This window comes from Mytilus californianus, unplaced genomic scaffold, assembly GCF_021869535.1.
Source record: "Mytilus californianus isolate M0D057914Y unplaced genomic scaffold, xbMytCali1.0.p SCAF_3, whole genome shotgun sequence".
NCBI classification, from domain to species: Eukaryota; Metazoa; Mollusca; class Bivalvia; order Mytilida; family Mytilidae; genus Mytilus; species Mytilus californianus.
In genome coordinates, this window is record NW_026262679.1 from 85,311,389 (window position 1) to 85,336,436 (window position 25,048).

The 25,048-nt window shown below is 31.6% G+C and overlaps 1 protein-coding gene across 1 annotated transcript in view; it reads left to right on the top strand.

Annotated features, from left to right (window-relative positions):
• Nucleotides 1–256: 256 nt before the first annotated feature.
• LOC127735283 (uncharacterized) overlaps nt 257–25,048 on the top strand; it is a 35,068-nt gene continuing 10,276 nt past the window's right edge. The window contains exons 1-8 of the mRNA XM_052245409.1: nt 257–395; nt 10,987–11,103; nt 12,234–12,351; nt 14,242–14,289; nt 15,635–16,627; nt 18,064–18,469; nt 22,156–22,940; nt 24,173–24,271. Of these exons, the coding sequence (XP_052101369.1) occupies nt 12,279–12,351; nt 14,242–14,289; nt 15,635–16,627; nt 18,064–18,469; nt 22,156–22,940; nt 24,173–24,271 (2,404 nt within the window). The 5' untranslated portion in view covers nt 257–395; nt 10,987–11,103; nt 12,234–12,278. The remainder of the gene's footprint in view (nt 396–10,986; nt 11,104–12,233; nt 12,352–14,241; nt 14,290–15,634; nt 16,628–18,063; nt 18,470–22,155; nt 22,941–24,172; nt 24,272–25,048) is intronic.

The window sequence follows — 25,048 nt, forward strand, 5'->3', positions numbered from 1 at the left end:
ATTATTCTTATTGTACACCCGACCGTCTTTCTATGGACCTAAATTTATAAGGGAGCAAAATCCATAAATTGTCATTGACAAAATTAAAAAAAAAATGATGGATCAAATGAAAAGCTCTGCTTGAATCTGGGACATAATATATTGACTGTTAGTATAATAGTCCCAGCTCAAGTTGAATCGTTACCAAGATTTATTTTTCGGAAAATGATAGACTGTCCGTTGTTGTTCTCGATTTTATACTTTGCGGAAGTCCCCGAAATAGCAAAAATAGTCACAGGAGTTTTGAGGAACAACCAAAACATTTCATTACACAAAATAATGGATTTGTACCACTAAAACAACTGTTTCTGAACGGAAGATCGACGTGAAAGTACTGTTTGATAGTCAAACTCAAGGTAAAAAAGACTGGCAAGTTAGAAAATCTGATACATCATTGAAACTTTTACTGTAGTTTATAATTTTTAGAACTTTCTTTTTGTCATGCGAATCCGTCTTAAACAAAAATGACGTTGGGTCATCTTCTAGCCAATTTGTTGTTAATAAAACGGTAATTCTATCAGTTTTACAAAATGTGGTTGGAATTGGCAAGACTCATTTAATCTGATTATCATAGTTTTGCACTATAAATTTAAATGACAGCTTTCAACAGGTTTGGGAAGATGCTCATAAAAGAGTACTATCCTAAATTATGGGTATTATACCAAAAATCGGGTATCAATTTACTAAATAAAAAGATTAATTTTGTATTTCATCATAATGGCTGTCATGGCACAAACATATATAAACATGATAAATAGCCACATTTTCCTCTTTAAGACCATAGTTCAAATGAGAACTGAATACAAAGATAATGGCCTTCAAAATCCTACTTTTTGAAGGCTTGTAACCTTTCTCCAGATGGTAGTTATGTCATGGTGTCTTTGGGTAAAAAGTGATATCTAGTCGCCCTGGTGTTCACAATAGTCGCTTGCAGTAGTTTTCATCATCGGCAATTTCCCATTTTTACCAAGTCAATGAAACAGCATATTTTTCATTTAAAAGTAAAGAAATTCAAATACATGAACGATTTATTTCTTTAGAAAAGATGTGAAAGAATTGACTTTACAGATTGATCGTATTTTCTTTCACTTCCGGAACTTGTTATTCGAGATCGTACATCAAAACATTCTGATTTTCGGCAAAATAAGTTTGTTACTTCAAAGTGATCAAAATTGCCATTAGTTGATGTTTGATCCATTTATTGCATTAAAAGCGTCATATTCCTTTCCGAATCGCTTGTCAAAAATTGTTTATTATCAGCCAGTCAAGGTCGTTAAAAACCCCCATAAGAAGAAATTTTCGTAATTTTTCTTCATCCGCCATTGAAATATTTGTACGAACCACGGATCGTAGGCAGGATTCATCGGAAGTGGAGTAGCTATGACCGTAATCCGTATTCTTAATATAACAGGGCTCACGCTACCAGGCCACTGGGACGAAGAAGTCCCTTTCACGTCAGTCATTTCGCTTTGCCTGACCCTCAAAAGCAAAAACAAGTTGTTTCTCGCTTTCAGTCGCTTTCGTCATCGGCAATATTCAATTTTTACCAAGTCGATGAAACAGCAATTTTTCATTTTAAAGTAAAGAAATTCAAGGCATAAATGATTTATTTTCTTCAGAAAAGAGGTGAAAGCATTGATTTTAAAGTTGGTGGCATGTTATTTCATAAAAACAATTGCTTATCACTTCCGGTACTTGTTAGTGACAGTTACTCTGAAAGCGTACATCAAATCATTCTAACTTTCGGCAAAATAAGTTGTTACTTCATTAGAACTTGATGAAATTTGCCTAAAGTAAATTTGTTATCCATGTAGTGCATTAAAAACGTCATATTCCTTTCCAAATAGCGTGTCAAACATCTTTAATTTTGGAAATTTTTCTTCGTCCGCCATTTAAATTATTGGGCATATTATGCCATACAACTATGAATCGGAGTCAGGATTTCATCGGAAACGGACAGGCTATGACCGAAATCTGGATTCTTATGATAATGACTAGGGACGCATGAATGTCACTGCTGACAGACAAAAATTGATCCCAAAAGGAAAAATTACGCATTCCGCATGCATTAACATACTTTTGGTTAGATCTTCTTGATTAATGTATATATTTCCATGTATATGCATTGTTTCAATTTATAAGTTAAAGTTGCTCAACCCTGGGACTATTACACTAATATAATTATATTATGTCCAAGCTTAACTGTTAAATTTATATATCTTTTTAATGAGAAATACTTTGTATCATGAACATGATAACAGAGTAGGTTTTTAATTGAATTTTAATTGATATACAGTAGACTCCACTTAATTGCATACCGCTTAATAGCATAACTAGGTTAATTGAATAGTTTTCTCCTGCACAAAACCATTTCCCATTCATCTAATGTTAAATTGTCCGGTTATATGCATAGCTCTACAAGTGGCATTTCGGTTTATTGCATAGAAAATAATCGCCATCTAGATATGCTTAGTTAAAACTAACGAGATTTTTGACTGGAAACGGCAATTTGGTGAGTATATTTTTCTTGAATGCATTATTATTTCATATTTACTTTTGTGTTATTTAAATAAAGTTTTAAAACAGTTTCTTTCGTGTTGATATGATAAAATTAAACAACTTTAAATTTGAACAATTACTTTAATTGTATACCCAGGTACAAATTGAACAATATAAAAAAAAATAAGAAACATATGACCCTTAATGTATTATAGTAAAAACCACACATTGTAGCACCGCGAGCGAACAAGCACTTCTCTTTCAAATCTCACCACTTCTCCCTCTCAATTTCAAAAAGAGAAGTCACTTCTCCCTATGATTCTAAAGTAGTGTGAGCCTTGTATAATAACTACAGACACCTGAATTGAACAGCTGACACGAGAATAATGATCCCAAAAGTGAAAATTACGGATTCCACACGCAATTTGGTTAGATCTCCTTGCTAAATGTATATATTTCCATGTAAATGCATTGTTTCAATTTATTGATTAAAGTTGCTTAACTTTGTTAAATTTATATATTTTTTTAATAAGAAACAATGAATTTCATTAACATGATAAATAGAATAGTTTTTTAATTGCATTTTGATTGATATATGATACTTTCTTTTCCTTTTTGTCGAGCCTTCGACTTTTGTCGAAAAAGCGAGACATAGCGATCCTACATTCCGTCGGCGTCGGCGGCGTCCACAAATATTCACTCTGTGGTTAAAGTTTTTGAAATTTTAATAACTTTCTTAAACTATCCTGGATTTATACCAAACTTGGAAAGAAGCTTGTTTATGATCATAAGATTATATTCAAAAGTAAATTTTGTAAAAAAAAAATTCCATTTTTTCCGTATTTTACTTATAAGTGGACTTAGTTTTTCTGCCAGTTAACATTACATTCACTCTGTGGTTAAAGTTTTTAAAATTTTAATAACTTTCTTCAACTATCCTGGATTTCTACCAAACTTGGAAAGAAGCTTGTTTATGATCGTAAGATAGTATCCAGATGTAAATTTTGTAAAAAAAAAATTCATTTTTCCGTATTTTACTTATAAATGGACTTAGTTTTTCTGCCAGGAAAAATTACATTCACTCTGTGGTTAAAGTTTTTGAAATTTTAATAACTTTCTTAAACTATCCTGGATTTATACCAAACTTGGAAAGAAGCTTGTTTATGATCATAAGATAGTATCCAGAAGTAAATTTTGTTAAAAAAAAATTCCATTTTTCCGTACTTTACTTATAAATGGACTTAGTTTTTCTGCCAGGAAACATTACATTCACTCTGTGGTTAAAGTTTTTAAAATTTTAATAACTTTCTTAAACTATCCTGGATTTCTACCACACTTGGACAGAAGCTTGTTTATGATCAAAAGCTAGTATCTAGAAGGAAATTTTGATAAAATTTTGTTCCATTTTTTCCGTATTTTACTTATAAATGGACTTAGTTTTTCTTCCAGTCAACATTACATACATTCTGCAGTTTAAGTTTTTAAAACATTTATTAGATTCATAAATTATCCTGGATTTTTACCAAACTTGGACAGAAGCTACTTACAATCAAAACATAGTATAGAGGGGAATATTTTTATTAATTTTTTTCCTCATTTTTGTTGAGCCTGCGATTAACACCAAAAGTAGGCGAGACACTGGGTTCCGCGGAACCCTTACGAATTTTTGATATAAAAAAACTTCTTTTTAGTGCCTTCTTTTTAGTGCTAGCTATATAGTTTGTAGATTCTGATAAGAGGACTAATATAATTGTGCAACTATAAATGACTATTTAAGACATAAACTGAAACAACTGTTACTTTAATTGACTCAAGTATGAATTGAACACCTATAAAAAAAAAGATACAGATGAACCTTTATATTATAGTAAAAACCAAACATTGTAGCGCCGCAAGGGAATGAACACTCTTTCAAATCTCACCACTTCTCCCAGTGTTCTCCTTTTTTCACTAAGGTAAGGTGGGTGTTTTGAAAAAACCACTTGCAACCGGGTTGCGGGTATTTTGTTTTTTTTAAACATTTGCAACCAGGTTTTTTTTTTACTGTGGGTGGGGGTCACAAAAAGAAGGATTAGTATTGTATTCATATTTAATGGAATTGAACAAAAATAAACAGATGTAGTCACATAAACTGTCAAATAGTCTTCTATGATTTGATTTTTTTCAATAATTTATTCCTTTTTTCCCTTAGCATCTCGGATAGCAGATGGCTTTTGCAGGACTCCCTCCTCCTGCGAATGCATGGCCTATTGATCTGAGTTTCTGTTCTGTTCTGCTTTAGTGCTGTATTTTTGGCACACAGAACAGTAATATCCTTCCTCTGTGACGATTAGCCATTTAAAGTCCTGTTCATATTTATCTTCGCTTGCGTGCCTTTTCCGTTGTTTTGATGTTTTTTTTCAATTTCAACAATTTCAATACAACTATCCATTTTAGTTGACTTATTTGGCCTAGAATTTTCCTTATCACCATTGTCATCTGCCTTTCTCTTCCCCCGATTAATAAAAGAAAACAATGAAATTTGATGATCAGCCATTTTTATATTGGTATGACGTTGGCGTCGTCGTCCAAAGACATTTGGTTTTCGCACTATAACTTTAGTATAAGTTAATAGAAATCTATGAAATTTAAACACAAGGTTTATGACCACAAAAGGAAGGCTGGGATTGATTTTGGGAGTTTTGGTCCCAACAGTTTAAGAATAAGGGGCCAAAAAAGGACCAAATAAGCATTTTTCTTGGTTTTCGCACAATAACTCTAGTATAAGTATTAAAATAGAAATCTATGAAATTTTAACACAAGGTTTATGACCACAAAAGGAAGGTTGGGATTGATTTTGGGAGTTTTGGTCCCAACAGTTTAGGAATTAGGGGCTAAAAAAGGGCCCAAATAAGCATTTTTCTTGGTTTTTGCACAATTACTTTAGTATAAGTAAATAGAAATCTATGAAATTTAAACACAAGGTTTATGACCACAAAAGGAAGGTTGGGATTGATTTTGGGAGTTTTGGTCCCAACAGTTTAGGAATTAGGGGCCAAAAGGGTCCAAAATTAAACTTTGTTTGATTTCATCAAAAATTGAACTATTGGGGTTCTTGATATGCCGAATCTAACCGTGTATTTAGATTCTTAATTTTTGGTCCCGTTTTCAAATTGGTCTACATTAAGGTCCAAAGGGTCCAAAAGTAAACTTAGTTTGATTTTAACAAAAATTGAATTCTTGGGGTTCTTTGATATGCTGAATCTAAACATGTACTTAGTTTTTTTATTATGGGCCCAGTTTTCAAGTTGGTCCAAATCAGGGTCCAAAATTAAACTTTGTTTGATTTCAACAAAAATTGAATATATGGGGTTCTTCGATATGCTGAATCTAACCATGTATTTAGATTTTTGATATTTGGGCCCGGTTATCAAATTGGTCCACATTGAGGTTTAAAGGGTTCAAAATTGAACTTTATTCAATTTCATCAAAAATTGAATTCTTGGGGTTCTTTGATATGCTGAATCTAACCATGTATTTAGATTTTGGATATTGGAATACCACAAAGGGATGGTAAGAATTGTCTTTGGGAGTTATGGCTCAAACCGTTAAGGAATAAGGTGCAAAAAAGGGGGGAAAAGGGTTTCCAGGTTAATGGACAATTAAGTACAAAACATAATTTAAAAGGCAGTGTAAAGTTGGTAATTGAAATTATGTATATTGGAAATTGCCAAAAACTTTATTATTAATAAATTCCATTGGAAATTTGCCAATAACTTTAGTTTAATGAACTTCATTGGAAATTTGCCAATATAAAATGTTGCTGATGAAGCTTTTTTGTTTATCTCACCTAAACTGCTTTTAAATTATGTATATTGGAAATTTGCCAAAACTTTTATTATTAATAAATTCCATTGGAAATTTGCCAATAACTTTAGTTTAATGAACTTCATTGGAAATTTGCCAATATAAAATGTTGCTGATGAAGCTTTTTTGTTTATCTCACCTAGGAAGGTTGGGGTTGTTTTTGGGGGTGATGGTCCCAACCGTTTAGGAATTAGGGGCCAAAAAGGGGCCCTAAACAAGCATTTTTCTAGTTTCAGGACAATAACTTGTGTATAAGTATTTTGATTGCTCTGAAATTGTACCACAAGGTTCAATACCACAAGTAGAAGGTTGGGATTCATTTTGGGGGTAATTGCCCAAACTGTTCAGGAATTAGGGGCCAAAAAGGGGCCAAAACAAACATTTTTCTAGTTTTCAGACAATAACTTGTGTTTAAGTGTATGGATGTCTCTTAAATTGTACCACATTTTACAAAAAGAAAATTTCTTCAAATATTATTTTGTTTGGAAGGGGGGGTAACAAAAAACTTTTTTGGGGGGGGTCGGGGGTCAATTTTTTTCCTCCAGATTTAAGAAATTATCAATTTTCCACAAAAAAAATTGGGGGTCGCAATTTATTTTGCTAATTCTTTGTATATAGTCTGAAAACAGATTTACTAAGTATTGCACAACAGAACAGTGTATTGCACAACAGCAAGAAAATCTTCAATTGAATATAAATTCAAATCATATAACCAATTTCAAGTTCTTTGACTACATTTATTCTGTGTCAGAAACCTATAATGTGTCAAATAATTAATTACAATCCAAATTCAGACCTGTATCAAGCTTGAATATTGTGTCCATTTTTGCCCAGCTGTTCAGGGTTGGACCTCTGCGGTTGTATCCAGCTGCGCTCGGCGAAGCACTTTATTGTCAATGAAAACAAATCAGCGAGGCGCGATTAGTATTTAAAATTATTATGGTGCGGAACCAAAAAAAATTCGGAATTTGAAAAAAAGCCAACCACCACCTTAAATGGAAAGGTGGTAGGCTTTCAAAAGAAGGTGGTTGGCACACCCGGCTTAAATGCCGAATGGAAAACTCTGTCTCCCTACCAGTTTCAAAAAGAAATGCTTTAGTTTGGGGCCAAAAAAGGCTCTTACCGGGCCTACTCCTTTGCATGTTTCATGGGTTCTCTCCCTTTATTTTAAAACAAAATATGATTTCAACAAGTCAATTTATGATAAGCAAAAAATATTTGACCTGTAAACAAAATATTGTAATTTCAATTAATTACCAATTTTCAATGTTAAGTTTTCTGGTTAATATAAAATAAGGAGATGTGGTATGATTGCCAATGAGACAACTATCCACCAAAATTCAAATGAAGTGGATGTAAGCAATTATAGGCAACTGTACAACCTTCAACCAATAACCAAAAAAAATTCGGAATTTGAAAAAAAGCCAACCACCACCTTAAATGGAAAGGTGGTCGGCTTTCAAAAGAAGGTGGTTGGCACACCCGGCTTAAATGCCGAATGGAAAACTCTGTCTCCCTACCAGTTTCAAAAAGAAATGCTTTAGTTTGGGGCCAAAAAAGGCTCTTACCGGGCCTACTCCTTTGCATGTTTCATGGGTTCTCTCCCTTTATTTTAAAACAAAATATGATTTCAACAAGTCAATTTATGATAAGCAAAAAGTATTTGACCTGTAAACAAAATATAGTAATTTCAATTAATTACCAATTTTCAATGTTAAGTTTTCTGGTTAATATAAAATAAGGAGATGTGGTATGATTGCCAATGAGACAACTATCCACCAAAATTCAAATGAAGTGGATGTAAGCAATTATAGGCAACTGTACAACCTTCAACAATGAGAAAAACCCATACCGTATACTATATTCAAAATTACTACCTATCACCTCTAGCATGACAATTCCAATAAAATTTGTATACAACTTGTTAGACTGATTTTTCATAATATCATTGAAGTGGAATTAAAGTCTTATAGGATTGTAAGTATGCTTTATTTTATCACCTTGCACTTTCACGACTTGACTGTGGTTTTCTACAGCAGTTTGTTCAAATTTCTTAACAGTTGAACAGTTTGGTTTAAAAAAAAACAAATTGCAATTTGGTCAGAATTTTGAATAAGTTGTAATAGGTGGAGAGCAACACTAACAGTCAAGTCACAGTAAAAGGAGATGTGGGGTAAACAATCAATCGACAAAAAATCAAAACGGTCTATCGATAGTAAAAAAGCAAGTCTCCATTTCAATGTTGTCGTTCTATTGATTTTTTTTTTACCTTATCTAGTTTACTCACCTTTTTACACTCAAATTTTGTTAATGGACACATGTCCCAATTAATTTTCATAGATGGGCAAGTGTAAGGTAAAAATAAATATTGAACTGTAACATAAAAGTGCAAGCCGCATCGTATCTCTGCAGATAATTGCTTTAAACTATGAAAACTAAACTGAGTAGAATTCACTGTAGATTCAGACTTTGACAGAAAATGAAAAAATATATAATATAAAATATGAAAATAACACGTTATTAATTTCATGCGTTCAAAGCGCTTTTCTGGATTTACCTTCATCAGGAATGCTCAAAGCCGAATATTTTAAAGCCAAGGATGTATAAGAACTGAAACAGTTACAGAGCTTACATGTACATGACCTAAAAGTACCTAAAAAATGATACCATTTGATTAAAAAGTATATTTCGTCACTTTGTCTTTTATCTCCAATTACAAGTCATTGAAGAAAAAATTACAAGGCTCATGTGCTTTTAATCAATTCTTATAATTTATTTGGGTTGAAATATTTTTTTCTTCAAAATTTATGTGCAGGCTCGTGCATTTTGACGTAAACGTAGCTACGCACATGATATGCATTAGCAGAAATGAAAATAAGTTACATTTTCAGTATATTTAGTATTGAAAATTCAAGTGCATAAATAATTAAAATATAATTTGTAAATATTTTGATTTGGTTACTCCCTTCTCCACCTCCCCCTTTTACTTCTTTCCTAAGAAAAACTTATACTTCCTTATTCCTTGTCCTGTTAAAAGGTCCCTTCTTATATCAGGGCAGTTGAAATCTCCTGTTAAGATGATGTTTGTAATGTTCTATCTTCAAAGATTTCAAATGACTTTTTGAGGTCCTCCAGATGTTTCTGTTCATAATATGGCATGTAAAATGATCCTGGGGAGTTACCTAGTCTTTGTTTGTTTTTCATCTTTACTTTTACCCATTCTTTTTCACCATCAGCAATGAAAGATGTTCGTTCCACTTCTATGACTTAAGTGAGCCATTTTTCAACCAGTTAAAAGACTCTACCTTCAAGTGTTTCTCTGCCATTTCTAAATATGTTATAATTTCATGAATTTGGTTGTACATTTGACTTGTAGAACTTTAACAATAAATTGTTTAGTAAGTAGACACAACAGTTAACATAGATATAAGAAGACGTGGTATGAGTGCCAATGAGACAACTCTCCATCCAAGTCACAATTTGTAAAAGTAAACCATTATAGGTCAAAGTACAGCCTTCAACACGGAGCCTTGGCTCATACCGAACAGCAAGCTATAAAGGGCCCCAAAAATGACAAGTATGAAACCATTCAAACAGGAAAACCAACGGTCTAATCTATCTGAAAAACAAGAAACGAGAAACACTTATGAACCACACTAACAAACGACAACCACAGAACATCAGGTTCCTGTCTTAGGACAGGTGCAAACAAATGCAGAGTGTTTAAACCTTTTAAGAGCCTTTCTTCACCCTACCTGAAACAATAGTGTTACATCACAACATAGAAAGACAAACTATAAAATATCAATTGAAATGGCTTAACTCAATCAAAAGACATATTAACAAAAACAAGTGAACATACACTGAACGAATAAATTTGATCTATGACACAATGTAAATACAAAATTAATAAAACAAGGGGGTTAGATATAAAACAATATCAGAAAGACAACCATAACCTTGGACAAAATGCCGCCAAATAAAATAACGTACACAGGTAAATTAAAATAATTTTGTAGTAAGGTATACATGGAGTACGGAAATAATTTATACAAAATAAATAATTTTGTTGTTCCTAGTACGAGAACAAAAGTGAAAATTTATCGTCATACTTAACACTTATCAAAGGTGGTATATATTCAAAATAGTGATACTAGATATAACACTGAATAAGTAAACATTAAATAACAAAAATACATTACAAACATGGCTACTAATTTGAAATTTTTATAATTTTGGTTATTTCATGACCTATTTTTCTGGTTTAAATTATTATTCTTTCAATATAACCCTAAACTTATGAAAATTCACATGCATTTCATCTATTACATCAGTTTCAAGATTTCAGTATCATGAGTATTGTTACTTCTATTAATATGAAATCATGGAGATTTAAATGTATCTTAAGCTACAAATTACAGAAAAAATAGGGACTGAATATCATTACTTCATCTTTGTTCATACTAAACATACTAAACATGCCATTCACATAGAGTTTGATAGAGTTTTTGCAAAGTTGCTAGAAAAACGGGTGATGCATTACCATGATTACAGAGTGTCCATTCTTAGTATTCTTATTATATAATTTCTTATATTTTTCAGATATTGAATATTTCACCACAGAAACTTTGAAGATAAAGATGTAGTGGAAATTTATTCTGTTATCATTTGAACCAACCCGGTGAAAAACTACAATTACTGCATTAAGGTTTAATTTTGGTAAGGTATACTACTTAGAAACAGCCTTCAATTCGAAGAGGAGCAAGTAAACTTCTAATTTTACAATACATTATGAACATGATGAATGCTAACAAATTCAACTTCAGAATTCATTTATTGTCTTGCCTGCAAATGAGTCACAGAACTGAATCAAGACTTAGGGGTGCTGATGTCCTTTGACAATGATATCTGCTGCATCATCAGTTTGTTATATTTTGTGATAAGCTTCTAGATTAAGTGGAACCACTTACATTGTAGGGCAAATCAATGATGTGGTTGTATTAGCATTGGTACATCTTATTTCCATGCAGGTTATTTGGCCCTGCCCCCTTAGTCATGGTCTATTGACTTTGAAAGTTTTGCATACATGTAGCATACATATTCAGGTGTTGTCATTTAATTTTAATTTTGCATTATACAATCAACATTACATAAGGGTGGGAAATATATCATTTTAAATGTTATTTCTCCAAGCAATTTAAAATTTTATTAGCATAGCATTAAAAATAAAAATTGTTTTTCATATTAACAAGATTACTTAAATTGCAGGGATAAAACAGTGTTTCAGCCATATACATATATATATGTAGATTGTAAGAAAATTTATTTGTAGTTGCTTTTAAACATGCAAGAAAACCTCAGAAAGTCTTACATTTCCTCCTGTTTCTAAAGATCTTTGATTGTATACTTACTAGACAGTACTGTGGATTTATTATTATTTATGAGGTACACATTTTTGTGCATTTTGTGGATATAGGTGAATAATGTGAACAACGAAATTCTTTATACATTGTTATATGCTTAAATAAACTTAACTTTCAATCGGATTCAACTTGTCAGTTACACAAAAATTTCCCATAGGCTTATATGCAGAATTTGTCAAAGTGATGAAATCAAGTATCTATGAAAATAAATCTCTTCTCAATTCAAATTCACGAAAATGTTTACTTGTCTATGAAATCACAGTACATGTATATATAATACTGATGATATTATTTTAGAGATATTAGTAGTTTAAAATGTAAAAAAGTTAACCTGCTAATTATGTTATTGTATCTGCTTTACCCTGTCATTTTCAAAAGCTTTCCAAAAATGTTCATAGTTAACACATTCTTATCTTTAACTTCCAGAGCAATAACGTTTATTATCATATTTGGATCAGAGAAACATGAATCATGGATAGTGATAGATTCACGTCACAAATATCAACTGATGCAGAAGCCTGGACAGAAAACTCACAGGAGTCAGGTTTGTATTATATTGTAAAATAGATAACCTATTGATCTTCCCTGGGCAGATGTTTGTAAAATACCATTTCTCAAATTTTCAAGCTATTTTCACATTTCTCTATCGGTGTGAGAAAAATATTTCTCGTCTCTAGAGAAAAATTTGTTATCGACAAATGATTGGTCGAAATTCAATTATGACGTCAATTTTTTGTTATTTTTCTTGAATTTCGTATTATGACGTCATTAAAAAAGGCAATCCTGCCTGCTCACGTCACATTTAAAGAACACAACTTTCTGCAAATCTTTTAAAAGGAAGGAAGAACTTTGTTTAGATATGATATCATCTAAAAAATGATTAAAGAAACAGATTCCACCACTATATCTCGAGGATTACGATATTTCTCCATTCTCAACAGTTAAATTTTAAATATTTAGAAAGATCAGCAAGCTTCACGTTTTGAATTTTAAAATTTGACTGTCTCAAGTGGAGAAATATTGTAACGCACTTGATGCAGTAGTGGAACCTATATATCACTGCCCTGTAATGTCTTATGTGTCTAACCTGGCTTAAATAACTTTGGCCCAGACTTATCACTGATGTCAAAATGTTTGAGCAGACGTTGATTAATTTGATCTGAGCATATCATGTCTTCTGGTTAGCTTGTGAAACAAAGAAAAACTATTGTTTTAATCATTAAAATTACAGAAATACGATAAGATGAACCAATTATCAGATTTTTTTCTAATATAGATATTGTAAATTATCAGCTGCTCCACTCAATATGAAGCTTTCAAGTGTGTTTACTGTCAGAACACACTCACCAAAAAAAAGTGATGCATATATATTGTGAGACAGTTTTTATTTTACAATATTAATTTACATAAACATAATAAAACCTGATAATCAGTACAGGTTACAGGTATAACACATCTATATCAGTGTAATATGCTTATATATACAAATGTACTCTCTTTAAAGAGCATGAATTAGATGTTGAACCTCCTTGTGTTGCGAACTCAGTTGTGTTGAAAACTTGGATAAGTAGAGGCAATTTGTCTGTCTGCGTAAAAATTCCTGTTTGTTCCATGTATTTCTAACTCTGATGAGTTGAACTGGGATGAAAAATCGTTATCTTAGTTAAAAAGTAAACATGAATTAACCCAAATAAGTCCAAGTTTCAAAGTGCAAGAAAATTTGAAAGGAAAAGAGAACAATTTAAGTTCCAAGTACTGATTGAAATCGTATGTTTTTATTGTAATTGGAAATGTGTTTCCTTAATAAATGCTAATATAAAAAGAAGATGTGGTATGATTGCCTCAGACAACTCTCCACAAGAGACCAAATGACACGGAAATTAACAACTGTAGGTCACCGTACGGCCTTCAACAATGAGCAAAGCCGATACCACATAGTCCGCTATAAAAAAGACCCGAAATGACAAATGTAAAACAATTCAAATGAGAAAACTAATGGCCTAATTTATGTGCAAAGTAAAGATAAAAAAAACAAATATGTTACACAGCAACAAACGACATGATTGCAGGATATATATATATATAAAGGGGGGGGGGTAAATTTTTTTTTTTTTTGGGGGGGGGTCAATATGCAACAGCATAGTGTATTGCACAAAAGCAAAAAAAAGGGGGTAATTTTTTTTTGGGGGGGGGGGGGTCAATTTGCAACAGCATAGTGTATTGCACAAAAGCAAAAAATTGAATATAAATTCAAATCATATAACCAATTCTAAGTTCCTCGACTACAGTTATTCTGTGTCAGAAACCTATTATGTGTCAAATATTTAATTACAATCCAAATTCAAACCTGTATCAAGCACGAATATTGTATCCTTTTTTGCCCCAACTGTTCATGGTTGTGGCTGCGAAGCATTTTATTTTCTTACTGTTTCAGATCAAAGATCAAGAAGAAATGATCCTAGTGGAGCTATACCAAGAACAAGTAATGATATTTTTTCAAATTTATATAACATTTAAGAAGAAGAATGTCTTTCCTGCTAATATGAAGATCCTCTTTTTGACTAATGAAATCTTACAATTTTCTGTGCTGGAATCTTACAGTGATGAATGCTTTTCATGTTTACAAATTCATTAATAGATAAAAACAGCCCCAAATATGATTTTCCTGAAATCTGAAGATTAAAAAAGACTGTTTTAATCAATTTTCCTAAACATAAAAACCATCCAGTTTAGAGAGCATGTAGGCCCTTATATACGGTTGCCTTCAAATAACAGGTATATGTCTAGAATTGTCTCACAATTATATGTGTGGATTTTTTATCAATAAAAAAGAGTAGCCATTGTAGAGATGTCATGCTGTCATGATGGATCTTGAAAACTGTTAATTTTATACACATTTCTTCATTTCGATCCCTACTCAGAAGTTATATTTTGAAAGAAAAATGTTTTTTACCCAATTAGCAGAAAAACTTAGATTATTCTACTGTATTAAACTTTTGATGACCATAGGAATAGTTGTAAACAATCCAAAATATGCCAACTCAGACTTTGTTTAACAACTATAATGAAAAGTCTCATTTTAACTGGATATCAGCTTGATAGCTACCTTTAACTTTTATATTTTTATACCATTGCTAGCAGTAGCATGTGTGAAATAGTAGTGAGATTGTTCATACTTCAGTAGTTGAGAGGAAGATTGCCAATTTTTAACAACTATAATCTTGTCATTTCTAAACCAGTTTTGATTCTGTTATTTTTCTTAGACTTAATGAAGAAAGTAAAATTACCTTTTCCTTATTGTATAACTTTTTTTTAATTGATATGACAATTTTTTAATTGAAATATGAAATTAAGCACTTAAACATAATAAAAAATAATAATAAAAGGACAGTATTTCCATTAGTATTATGATAAAACATTTTTTTGAATCTTTTGATATGAATAGAAATTTCTTTAAATTATCCAGTGCATAAAGACATTTAAATCATCTACTGTAAATTCAGAAATTCTTGTGTGCATTTATTTTTGCGATTTTAAAGACTCAACAAAAATACAAGATTAACTATAGTGATTTCAGTAAATTCTGCATACCAAAATGCAATAATGCTATCAAAATTTAAAATGTGAAAATTTATTTTTGCGATACCTTTTCTGTTGCAATTTTTTGCAATAAGAAAAACATCCCTAACATTTTTGAATTAACAGTATAAGGACAATAACCGAACAGAAGAAGGTATTTATAGCTAGCTAAATAATCCCTACCAACTACACTAGATGTATTGTGATTTCTTTTCTACTTTACATTGAATTATTCTGTTTGTAATTAGGTGCTGTTAGACAGCCTTCGTCATCTGTACCCTCCTCTGAACAGTTTTACACTGGTAGACAAGAGAGACCAGACAGTTTCAGCAAACCTCCTCCCGACAGTACTAGTTCATCCTCTCTACCTAAATTATCAAGAGAAGAATTTATTCAGCAACATTATGAAAAACTTCCAAAGGACCTTAAAGTAGGATATTATGATGTTATGGTCTTATATAGTGAAGCAGATTATCATAAAGCTGAAGAGTTTCGAGCTCATTTAGAAAAGGACATTTTCCCAAATGAACCAGGTAAAATAAAAGCTGTGTTATATGATGGACCAGAATTGGAAGGCTTATCTGCTTCGAAGCTACAGCATTTAGACCACGGGTTTCAGCGTTGTACATTTACATTTGTTTACTTAACAAAACAGTTTGTAGAATGTGACTGGTGCAGTTTGTCAAGTGAGACATGTTTAATGGAAGCAATTTATAATAAGGAAAAAAAGTGGTGTGTTGTTCCTGTGTATACTGTGCAAAGAAACAAAGCCGATTTTCGAGTTCCAATGGGTCTCAATTCCTTGAAAGGAATTAACTTTTACAATGCTGATGAATTTTACTGTAAAGGTGTAAGACGCTTAATAGGTGACAAAATATACAAGCGGGTAGAAAATGATAAAAAGCACCAAGAAGAATGCTATAACTACTTAGTAAGAAAAGTTCAAGAGGACATGGAATATGATCTAAAGTTGTCAGCCAAACATGAATATGAACAGCGTATGATGGAAATGAAACGTATAGAGTCTGAGAGAGAATTGAAAGAATATTACCGATCACAGTCCATGAAGGAACAAAGTGAAAGAAATGTTGTATATGCATCAGGTGGTGGCTATCCTAAAACTGCAGGAAGTATGATGCACCCTCCATCATTTCCTGAAAAGTATAGATTTAAAGCTCCAACAGAAGGCGATGACATGTCAAGTTTGAAATCACAGTCAGAAAAACAAAAAATAGGTGAAGGTAAGATGATTCCTTGAACTTTTTATGTCTTTTAATTTTTATTCTATCATTTAATCTACTACTCTTGCTTAACAGCATAAAGTATACCAAACAAAGGCAAAAATTGTTCCAAATAAAAGTGTACTATGATCTTAATGTTCCTTGAAATATCCTATGCACACACTAAATAATTGGAAGGCTAATTAATATTGAAGAATACTAATTAAGCAATGAAAATACATATACTGTTAATACAATGATAATTACAGACTTCTGTCTTTTTTTACCATTTCTCACCATCTTCAGTGCTTTGTATTTGAAAACTTCATGATTTTAGGGTCATTTTGGTCAGGGCTGGGAGGCACTTAAATCAGTTAATTGTGGGTGGTTTCATTTTACATAGAATTTTGTAAGAGTTGTAAGGGAAATGAAAATTTTATATTATGGTAGGTTATAATTAGGGTTCGAAAAAAGTGCCTCCTATGTCCCCCATGTTTTTAATTCTGGAAAAGTCCTTAGAGACTTAAGCTGCTTATATATTAGTTACTGCTGCTTTAATACTGTTCAAATTTGAAAAAAAAAGTTACCTTTGAACATTATAACATAAATTACTTCAGATAAGTTGTGTGTTTTCATTTATCCCCTATAAAAGCAATGAAAAGTTTTGCAAAATCACATGTGAATCAATCTTATTATTGGAATTATTGGAAAGCATGATAGCAATGCTATTTGAAAATTTAGGACACATACAATCATGACAATGTAATGTTTATTTTTCAACAACTAAACTGATTTGACTGTTTAAAAAGCAAAATTTATTGACACAAAACTGGTACATTACATTGTTTACATTCTGTTACTTAGGTCATTGCCAGCTCTTGTTGAATTGCAGGTACAAAATTAATGTGTGGTAGATGAAACTGGAAAAAAAATATTAATCCACCATTGCTTTCTAGAAAGGTTCTCACAAGGATATTTTTAAGATGAGATTTGGGACTTTTTTGCAGAGATGAATCCTAGCTGATTCTAAAATGTTCAAAGAACATTAACTCAAATTGTTTTGATATGAGTTCTCTAAGTTGGTCTAAAGTTTTACTTAAAGAGAATAATTATAATAAAAACAGAATTTTAAATACAGGATTATTCAGAAGATTCAGAATAATAGTACATGTACATAATCATGATAAAAGACAAATGATTGTCTATTATTTTAACTTATAAAAAAATGCACTTACATACATCAAGCACATGTTTGTAAATAGAAATGAAAGGATATTTGCTTTTTCCCTGGTTAGATTTGTTCATCTATCAATTTGAAGATTTGTTTATGCTGAGGATCTCTACATGAATTAAGTAAGATAAAAAATGCATGATTTTGAATTAAGAAAAAAAAAACCTCTTCCAAGCTTGTGGCAGTGTACTTGTAATTTTGAAAAAAGTTGTGATTTTCTTTTCAGAACTGAACCTGAAACCAGATATTCATAGCAGCCAATCTACAGATTACCAACAAAAGTATGGACCTTCAGAATCTGGGCCTTCCTCTAGAAAAAGTGGACCAACTTCAATGGATGCTGGGGATCTCACAGGAGACTATCAGTCTGCCCCACCACAACCCCATGCTCAATCAAGACCTGGTCATTTGCCAAAATCTGAAGTAAATTGTTCTCCAAGTAATCAACCGTCTGGAATTCATATACATTATCATCAATATTACAATCCTGCAAAACAAGAACAAGAACAGTCCGCCAAAACTTACAATATAACTGCTGACAATGTAATAATTGGAGACAAGGCAAAAATACTTGTTGGTGGACAACAGGTTGATATGGAAGAGTTCAGAGGTGAAGCTGGCAGTAAAGATAGGTAAGTAAGTGGTCTCTGGTAGCTTTTCAGGTCTTACAAAAAGGTAATCATACTGAAATTTACATTATAATATAAAATTCTTGTGACAGTTGTGTTTTAGAGCAAAAGTCAAAATTCAGAAACTTAATGCTCAATCTACATTTAAAGTCATATGAAACTTCAAATTTAAAAAAAGTTGAAGATGGTTAATATACTTGAATGGCTATGTTTTACCATAAAACAAGTGTACACAAACTTTCTTGTAAAAGAAAATCCTTTATATTATCAAAATATTCATAAATGTACTGCTATTGAATAATTGACTTCACATATGATACACTTATTCACCAACATTTTCCCTAATGCAATGACCTTAACTACGATACCTCTCATTAGAACTTAGGCCACCTATATCAAGTCTCTATCAATTCTCTTATTTTCCACATGCTCTGTGTTGATTGTTTATCAATGTCACGATCTGGTAAACTTCGGCAACAAACTCAAAAGTTATTTAGCTTGCGATCAACAATCACTGATTGAAATATTATTTGTCGATAATACGTTATAGATTTGTAGTAAGTTTTAAAAAACATGTATATAGGACTTAGTTTAGCATATATGCATGCATTGGTTCAATAATTTTGATAACATTATAATTACAAGAAACTTGTTTCATATGACTTTAAAGTTCCAAATTTTTAAATTTCTGTGATTTGTGTTTATCCTGATTAGGGGCACTGGGGAGACCGAGTAGTCGAAGTAATTTATCTACTATATATATTACTAGCCTGTCAACACTGAGGTTGCGAACCCCACACGTGGCAGGTGCTTGCAACTCCAAATTTAATTGAATAGGACTGCCAGTTTTCCATCAGAAGGTTAGTGGTTCACTCCAGACGTTCTGGATTCATCCACCAGTAAAAACTGGCCACCGCGAAATAGCCAATAGTGCTAAAAGTAGTGTTAAGCACCAAAAATCAATCAATCCTATTCAGTGTGTACAAACAAATGTATGGTTGTATGAGGAAGAGCAAAACATTACTCGTGACGCTTTGTTGAGGACATTTATAATGAAGAATAAGTGAACTGATGGTCACCAAACTATACAGATACATTTTATGTTGCTTTGAAGGTCCTTAACAAATGTTACTACTTTAGTGCCAATTATTGTCATAAAGATTCTGACCCTTATGCACAAATTTGATCTTTTGTCTAGACCAATTTAGTGATAGCTATATGTGTGCAAATAAGTATTCCCTGTAAGAAAAATTCTAGCAGAGTTTGTTTTCATAATATTAAAACAATTCTTGAAAAGAAAAATCAAAAATATAATATCATATAAGTTTTCAGTGTAGACTTTGACCTCCTCTGGTGTATAATAATTCATATTATGCTTGAACGATATTTCCACTAATTTTGTTAGTATGATATTTGAATGTTGAAGAAAATGTTATTGGTGAAGCCTGCAATGTGACTAATTTTTTTTTATACCAAAATTGTATAGTACAGTGGACTTTAATGGTTTTTATCAATGTATAGGTATAGTAGTCCTATAGGTGTAATACCACCAAATCATAGAATTTCACATCCAGTTTCATACGAAAAAGGGTTGAAAAAATATATTCCCTTGAATTTGACAGTTGTAGGAAATTAACCCTGTATTTCATTGCAGAAAAAAATTGTGAACCATAAATATATCTTGGGTGTCTCAAAGAATCATTCTTTTTTTGTTTGGTGTTTCTATTAAATATTTTGGAAACTTGAGGAGGTGACATGGTTACTAAAGCTTGTAAACAGGAAAAAAAGTGGTGAAATTTTGATTGGTTAACTTACGGTGATGTTTATTATCTTATACTACTGTAATGAAATGTAATGTGAAATTTTTATTGTAGTACTGGACAGGATAAGACTTTACTCATGCCAAGTATTTCGTTATTCTGCACAACTTTTTTAAAAGTCCCAATTTAACAAAGACTAATAGTGGAAAACAATGGTGGTATTACTCCATAACAAATGACCTAGGGACAATATTTTCCATTTAAGACTCTTTTCTGATGTATTCTTTTCACTTTTTTTGCTATTGGTTATAATACAATTTATTTCTGCAATGTGCTGTCACAAAAAGCATAACAAATTAGAAATTAAACCATCAGCAAGAAAATGCTTAAAGAGGAATATGAATGTGAAGTCTATGTTATAGGACTAGGTTCCAAGGTTCTTTTCACAAACACTCCAACTTCCTCTGTCATTAAAAACTGACCACCACGAAATAGCACAATAGTGCTGAAAGTGGCATTAAACACCAATCAATCAATCTTTTCATTAAAATATCTTAAGATAAAAATTCATCATTGGTCTCCCTAATATATTGCAATGGTATATTATTTTTTTTGAATGAGACACAGAACTTAACTGTTGTGCACAGAAAAAAATTTATGATTTTACCTCTGAACATTTCTTATTCTTTCAAAAGAAAATTTTTGATGTGATTATATAAATCATATTTAAAACAAATTCCTTTAAACTTTTATGCAAAAAACAATTATTTTATAAATGGAAATGTGTATACGTAGAAGTTATATGCATTCCAACTGAAAGGCCCTTGCATACTGTAACTAGGTGAAATCTTTGATAGCCAGTGACACACACAATTAAGTTTAATATTTCGTAATAGCAACAACATACCTTGTATCCATATTGAAACTGTTATGAACAACATTCTTTCAAGTATTCTAATATGACATTTTTCTTTTGCTTTGAAACATTGCCATGTTCGAATTCCAATAAAACATGGGCTGCATGTGATTGATATCACAATTGAAATTGCAATGTCAGCTGAATTTTTAACAACACTAGGGATAAAAAATTGACATTTTTATTGGTGTTGCTAGGAAGTTAAATACAATCATTCTAAAAGTAGTTAAGTTTAAATGTATCTGTTCATTTTTATCGTTAAACTGTCGATTTTCTATAACATTTTTGGTTCATCATATCAAAATGGCTGCCTTTCGAACGTGTATTATAAGTCCGCTTTAAAGTACAAAAGTTCAAAATTTTCCTATTAGAATCGAAATAATTCAATCATGCCATGCTCTATGCTCATTTTAACATGGGTAGGCATTGTATTTGTCAACATTTTACACCTTGCTAACGCTTGGTATAAAGATATTGACAAATACAATGCCTTCCCATGTTAAAATGAGCATAGAGCATGGCATGATAGAATTATTTCTCAATTGTTCTTGCATTATAAAGTACGAATTTGGTTCTAAGCCGCTAAAAAAGGGTCTTAAAGAAGTTAACTATTATAGAATTTTAATTTGAAATTATCATCAAGTTGTAATAATTTTATGCAAGTGACCAATTTCACAAAAAATCTTACAAGAAAAAATTTTTGTAAATCATGAACATTTCAGTACAACTTACAACAATATTTTTTTTTAACTTAGATTTTTTGTGAAAAGGGCTTCTAATGGATAAATTTGTTCACCAGACAAGAACTTTTAGTAATAAACCTTGTTAGTGATGCAGACTCATGTGAGCCTCTAGTTGAATTGATGACTTTGAAAAACACTACAGCTGTTAACATCAGAGTTAAGGTAGCTGTTAATATTAGAATTACGATAGCTGTTAACATCAGTTATTGGTAAGGTAGATGGACACAATAATTACTTGTTTTTAAAATTTCAAAAATGCCTATATTTCAGCGTACCTAGCATGGGCAGTATGCAAAGAAGAAGAAGTGACCAAGGAATGCCTTCATCTGTCTCTGCTGATGCTGGTTTTCCAACAAATCAGAGTTCAGATACCAGTGCAGGGAGACTGCAAGGCAATTCCAATCCAACAGAACATGAAGAAGAAGAAATAACATGTGTTCATAATGTTCCTACTGTGTTAAAAGAGACAGAAGCTAAGTTGGGGTCAGCAGATTCTGGGAGTACTTGCTTAATAACCAGTGATAATGAAAGTACTAATTTGAAAGAACAAAACCAAAAACCAGAAAACAAGAAGAAAATATCAGCAAAAGAAGAAAACTTTTCATATAATATTCCACCAAAAGAAAGCAATATTAGTAAATCAAGTAATAGAATTCCAGCTTCTGGTAAATTTCCTTCATCTAGACCAATAAAACCATTCACAGCTAATCCTGCTTCTTCGCCACTTATTGCTCTAGTTCCTCCTGTAAAAAGTTCGTACCCGGTTGTTAAACAAAAACGAGAAAGTTCTGAAAATGAAAGTGATAGTGAAAGCACTGTACTCAAACAACCAGTTGCATCAGAGCAAACTGTATCTAAAGTTACTTCATCTAGAGGTAGTGAGCAGACATTAGTTAAAACACCGTTAGGAGGTTCTCCGTTAGGACAAACCTCAGGAAGTAATGTTGATCCAGATGACACTGAAGTACTTAAACCAGTCAGAAGGCCAAACGATTCTGTTTCTAGTCTTGAAACAGATGGTAGCACAGAAGAATCTGGTACTGTTCTGACAAAAGGTTTGTTGTAAATACGTTTTTATTCATAGGGTATTATTTTTTATGCATTGTGTGGACATAAGTGAACCACCATAATTAAGTTTTTTTTCACTCCTGAAATTGTCCTTCATACTACTCAAATCAAAGTTTTCATGTATATATATAAATGGCTTAGAATGTAACTTTAACAAGCTAATAAGTGTTATAAGAATAGTTGTTATATTTTATATATTCACGCAACATTTCGCTAAACAAATCAGGTAAAATCGGATGCTGTTAAGAAATTTTTGCAGCTTATTGTACATGTCCTTTAAATATATTTTTGCACCTTATTGTACATTGCATTTAATAGATCAAAACAAAAAAATTGTGTTAGTTACATAGTATTAAGTTCAAGATTTATTCCGTTGGTTTTTGATAAAACTGATTTTCATCTCTCTAATTCAGTCCATCAGGATCAAGAGTACATAGCTGATGCTTCCGAAATCTCTCTCTCTGTTTTCTAGTTTGAGTGTCCCAATTTTGGTTGACCTTTATATATAATTTGCAAATCTAACATTGTTGGGCTAAATTTTAGACGAAGTATATATAAACTATGGTGTTAGCCCTGTATAATCACAGGATATCTGATGGAGAACATCTGTCGTGAAGTTGTCACATATTTAGACGTATATATATATATTAAGGCTCTATTTTATGCTGATCAAAACATGCCTTTAATTTTTTTTATGGTTTTCTATAAACTCCTTAGTTTTAATAAGAAATTCAACCTTTCATCTAATAAACTAAAAAAAAATCTTCTGTGCACAGATATAAAAAAACTGTGCAAGTCCTTCAAAAAGTGCTTACCTCTGGACATTATGCAGCCGACAATCAATCAATCGATGAAAAACTGATCCTGGGAGTCTTGTAAAAAGGCAGTATTTTGAAAATAACAGACAATTGAGATTTTCATAGTCAATGAAATTATACTTTTGTGAATATTAAAGACATATATTATAGACAAGCGATCAATAACTGCATCAGAGCAATTTAATCAAGAGAAATTCAAGATAAGAAAAAATATGATATTCCTTATATTTATATAAGTTTTTTAAGCATTTTGCATTACCAAGGGAGATAACTCTACCTCCAAAATTATTTTCCTGTACAATATACCAGTGTAGATAAAAGACACATGTATAAGTATTACCCCTAGCTGTATGCTGTATTGAATCTCTGAAGATCTTAATTAAGATTTTATACTTGGACAGATGATTTAGAAATACAAGCTGTACAACAATCTCTTGAGATGGGATATACACAGGAGCAAGTAAGAGATGCCCTGACACTTCTGAGACAAAGAAGACCAGGTTTGTATACATGCTAATTAGATGGTTTTACAAATCATGGAAATTTATTTCAAGAGGACATGTTTTAATTCTGTCACCTGGTTTCAGCTTGTTCAAAAACATCCCCAATAACAAAATGTTATAAATTATTGATCTATATAAAATAAAGCACCAATATAAAGCAAAAAGTTGCATTAATATAAAATATAAAATAAGGCAGTGGAAAGATTGCCAATGAAACAACAATCAACCAGAGACTAAAGGACATGGATATTAGATAACTAATAGATTTTAGTAGAGATATGTTTGCAGTTTGAGCAATTGCTCCCATCTAAAAAAAGTGGTGATTTCTATTTGACTGTGTTATTAATTTTTGTCCATTGTAATTCATAAGCTTTCATTTCACCATTAATTTTTACTTTGCCCATCCAATTTATGATACTGTGGATTCATTTATTTTTTGTGGATTGAGGAAAAATTATGTTTTCATGGATATTTGATTTCCTGGTTTTGCCAAAGTCTACATACAAGCTTATAAAAATTTGCACTTCATAGAATTTTTAAATTTATGGTTTACCTGTACTCCTGAATCAAAGAATTGTGGTAAACTACTTATAATAATGAATCCACAGTAATAAGAACGTTTATAAAGTAATTAATAAAATGTTTTTTTTCTAAACTGAAATTTTGGTAGCTGCCTTCTGATAATTTGGAGATAACTATTATATTTTAAGCTTGGCCTTCGTAAATGTAGATTTTACTGTCTCAAATTGAGTTTACCTAGCGACACATAGCATT